Source organism: Olea europaea, unplaced genomic scaffold, assembly GCF_002742605.1.
Source record: "Olea europaea var. sylvestris unplaced genomic scaffold, O_europaea_v1 scaffold5606, whole genome shotgun sequence".
In the NCBI taxonomy this organism is placed as follows: domain Eukaryota; kingdom Viridiplantae; phylum Streptophyta; class Magnoliopsida; order Lamiales; family Oleaceae; genus Olea; species Olea europaea.
The window spans coordinates 11,274-13,554 of NW_019263941.1; the positions used below are offsets into that span (position 1 = coordinate 11,274).

At 35.5% G+C, this 2,281-nt stretch overlaps 1 protein-coding gene across 1 annotated transcript; it reads right to left on the reverse strand.

Annotated features, from left to right (window-relative positions):
* Positions 1-340: 340 nt before the first annotated feature.
* LOC111389095 (stellacyanin-like) lies at positions 341-1,194 on the reverse strand. Its single transcript, XM_023013947.1, has 2 exons — positions 985-1,194; positions 341-816 (listed from the first exon to the last, which is right to left on the reverse strand). Exons 1-2 carry the CDS (start codon positions 1,142-1,144, stop codon positions 488-490), a joined length of 489 nt encoding a protein of 162 aa, XP_022869715.1. The 5' UTR covers positions 1,145-1,194; the 3' UTR covers positions 341-487.
* Between the last annotated feature and the right edge of the window lie 1,087 nt (positions 1,195-2,281).

Below are 2,281 nucleotides of genomic sequence, written 5' to 3' on the forward strand. Positions count from 1 at the left end.
CTGAGAAGAAGAATGAGAGATGACAGTAGCAATGTTAATTTGAAGGCGAGGATGGTTAATTCAAGAAAAACCTTGTTGCTCGAGGCCAATGTGGATAAGCTGATAGTTGCATTGGCGACGCTGGAGGATGATGAATGCATCAAGGACCTTAGTTCTAGCCCAAAAAAAATTGTACGACAACTGAGATCTTGTCTTACTGATTCAGTTGAAACGAGCTTGACAGCGAGAAGGCTTATGGTCTCGGTTGTCTAAAACAATACATTCAGAGCACATTATATACGCATTTCTAAGTTTCCAAATAAGTGAAATTAATTAACCCACTACCAACTTTAAATTTTAATCTCATCAATATAGTAACAACATATATGTTCAAATGAAAGTGACAAAAGAAAAAAACCAAATAGTAAAACTTTATTTTTAATATCACTCAACACAGAATTAGAAAGTGAATGACACGTCTTGAAAATTAAGAGTTGGACTGCATATGTTAAGCCAGGATCATCTTAAAAACAGTCAATGCTGCAAGCATCCACCCAAAAGATTTAAAGGTAGAGATTTTAGAGGCTCCTGAAGATCCCGGTTTTGGAGGAGGTAAAGGAGAGGGTGCTGCTGCTTCAGATACATTGATCACAAGCTTCATCCTCTTCGTGCAGTGATCCTCAACCGCACAAATGTACCACTTCTTCCCTGGTTTCGCAAGGGTAATTACGTCGTTTCCGCTGGTCAGAAGACCAGTTGTGTTTGATGTCAAACACTTTCGGAAATCAGATCCATTCACTTTCAAAACATTGTGAGATGCCTTATCGTACATGAACACTGCACCCAAAATAAGATTAAAAATTAATAAGGGAGTGGATCTATATGAACATCAAAAAATGTCGTATCAGAGATGAATCTATTAATAATAAAATTGGCACGCATAGAAAATTGGAAAATGAGGTAGGATGGGGGATAAGGGGACACAAAACAAGGGACTTAACATACTCAGTGTGTCTCCAACGTAAAACGTTTTGTCTGCAGCCCATTGAGTGTAATTGACACCCAGTTTCCAGCCATCATTTTCTCCAACCATATAATAAGCTGCCATAGTTGGAGCAGCAACCGTTGCAAAGAAAACTGCGATCAAGAAAGCTTTCGAGGCCATTTTGAAACCTTAATTTACCAGAAAAGATTTTCTAGTTAATTCTCGTGTTTGTTAATGATAGAGGATGCTTTCATGGTGCTTAAACGTTATTGCATTTATAGTGGTAATGATGGTAAGATACCTGCCGGCGAACAGGGTCCGTCATAGCGTTATGCTCCAAGAAATTTCCCCAAACAATGTAATATGGCATTACACAATGTAATTGCACGGAGTTGTCACACAATGTAATTGCATGGAGCTGTCCAATTTGTCTTATACAAGACTTGGTCAAAACAATATTATACCCAGAAATTAAAATACATTTGTTGTGTTATAAATTACATTTTTTTTAGTCAAAGTCATGAAATCATTTAGTCATATAGACTCTTAAAGTTAGCCTTAATGATAGGTCTACTACCTAAAGGTTCCAACTCACACCCATAATCAACAAATATGGATCCACTTGTGTGATTTAGGATGGATCATGTCATGTTGCCTCTAGGAAGCCAAGTTGTGGCACAATTACACGTTAGGGTGTTGGCAAAAAATACCTTACATCATGATTAAACACAATTAGACAATTTTGTAAAGAATCGTAGAATAAAAAATCAAAATTTATTCTCTTTAAATTTAACGTCAGTTATGTGATATTTCTTCACCAATACGCGTGCGCGCGCGCACACACACGAATTTGATCTCCTAAGTATCGATGTTTAGTATACTAAGCACCATGTTTAGGTGGCATACTATAATAGGTGGTGTAATTAGTTTTAAAACCAACCACTATGTTTCGCCACGTATTGTTGTGTGCCACGTCACTCGATGCATAATATAAATTAAGCACCGATGCTTAGAAGATCGTGATTGTATATATAATGGTTTAAAAAAAAAAATTCCTACAATAGATGATATTAGTTTTGTTCTTCTAACTTGTTCTCTTGTTTATGAGATTCTCTTTGTTAACTCAGAATAGCTTTGTAAATATCTTGTCGGACCACATTCCAAAAATTTTACAAATATTGTTGCTTAGTATTTGATTGAAAAGTTACACAATTTTAATAACTATATTATAAAGTTGATGATATATAGAAAAATTATTATTTGAAGATAATCATAATTCCTTTAGTGCATATGTGAAATGAGGGAACAAAATCATAG

Excerpts from the sequence above, each read along its gene's own strand:
- LOC111389095 (XM_023013947.1), bottom strand. The coding sequence starts at position 1,144 with ATGGCCTCGAAAGCTTTCTTGATCGCAGTTTTCTTTGCAACGGTTGCT. Across the intron at positions 817-984 it reads TTACGTTGGAGACACACTGA|TGTTCATGTACGATAAGGCA; the intron begins GTATGTTAAGTC and ends TTTTGGGTGCAG.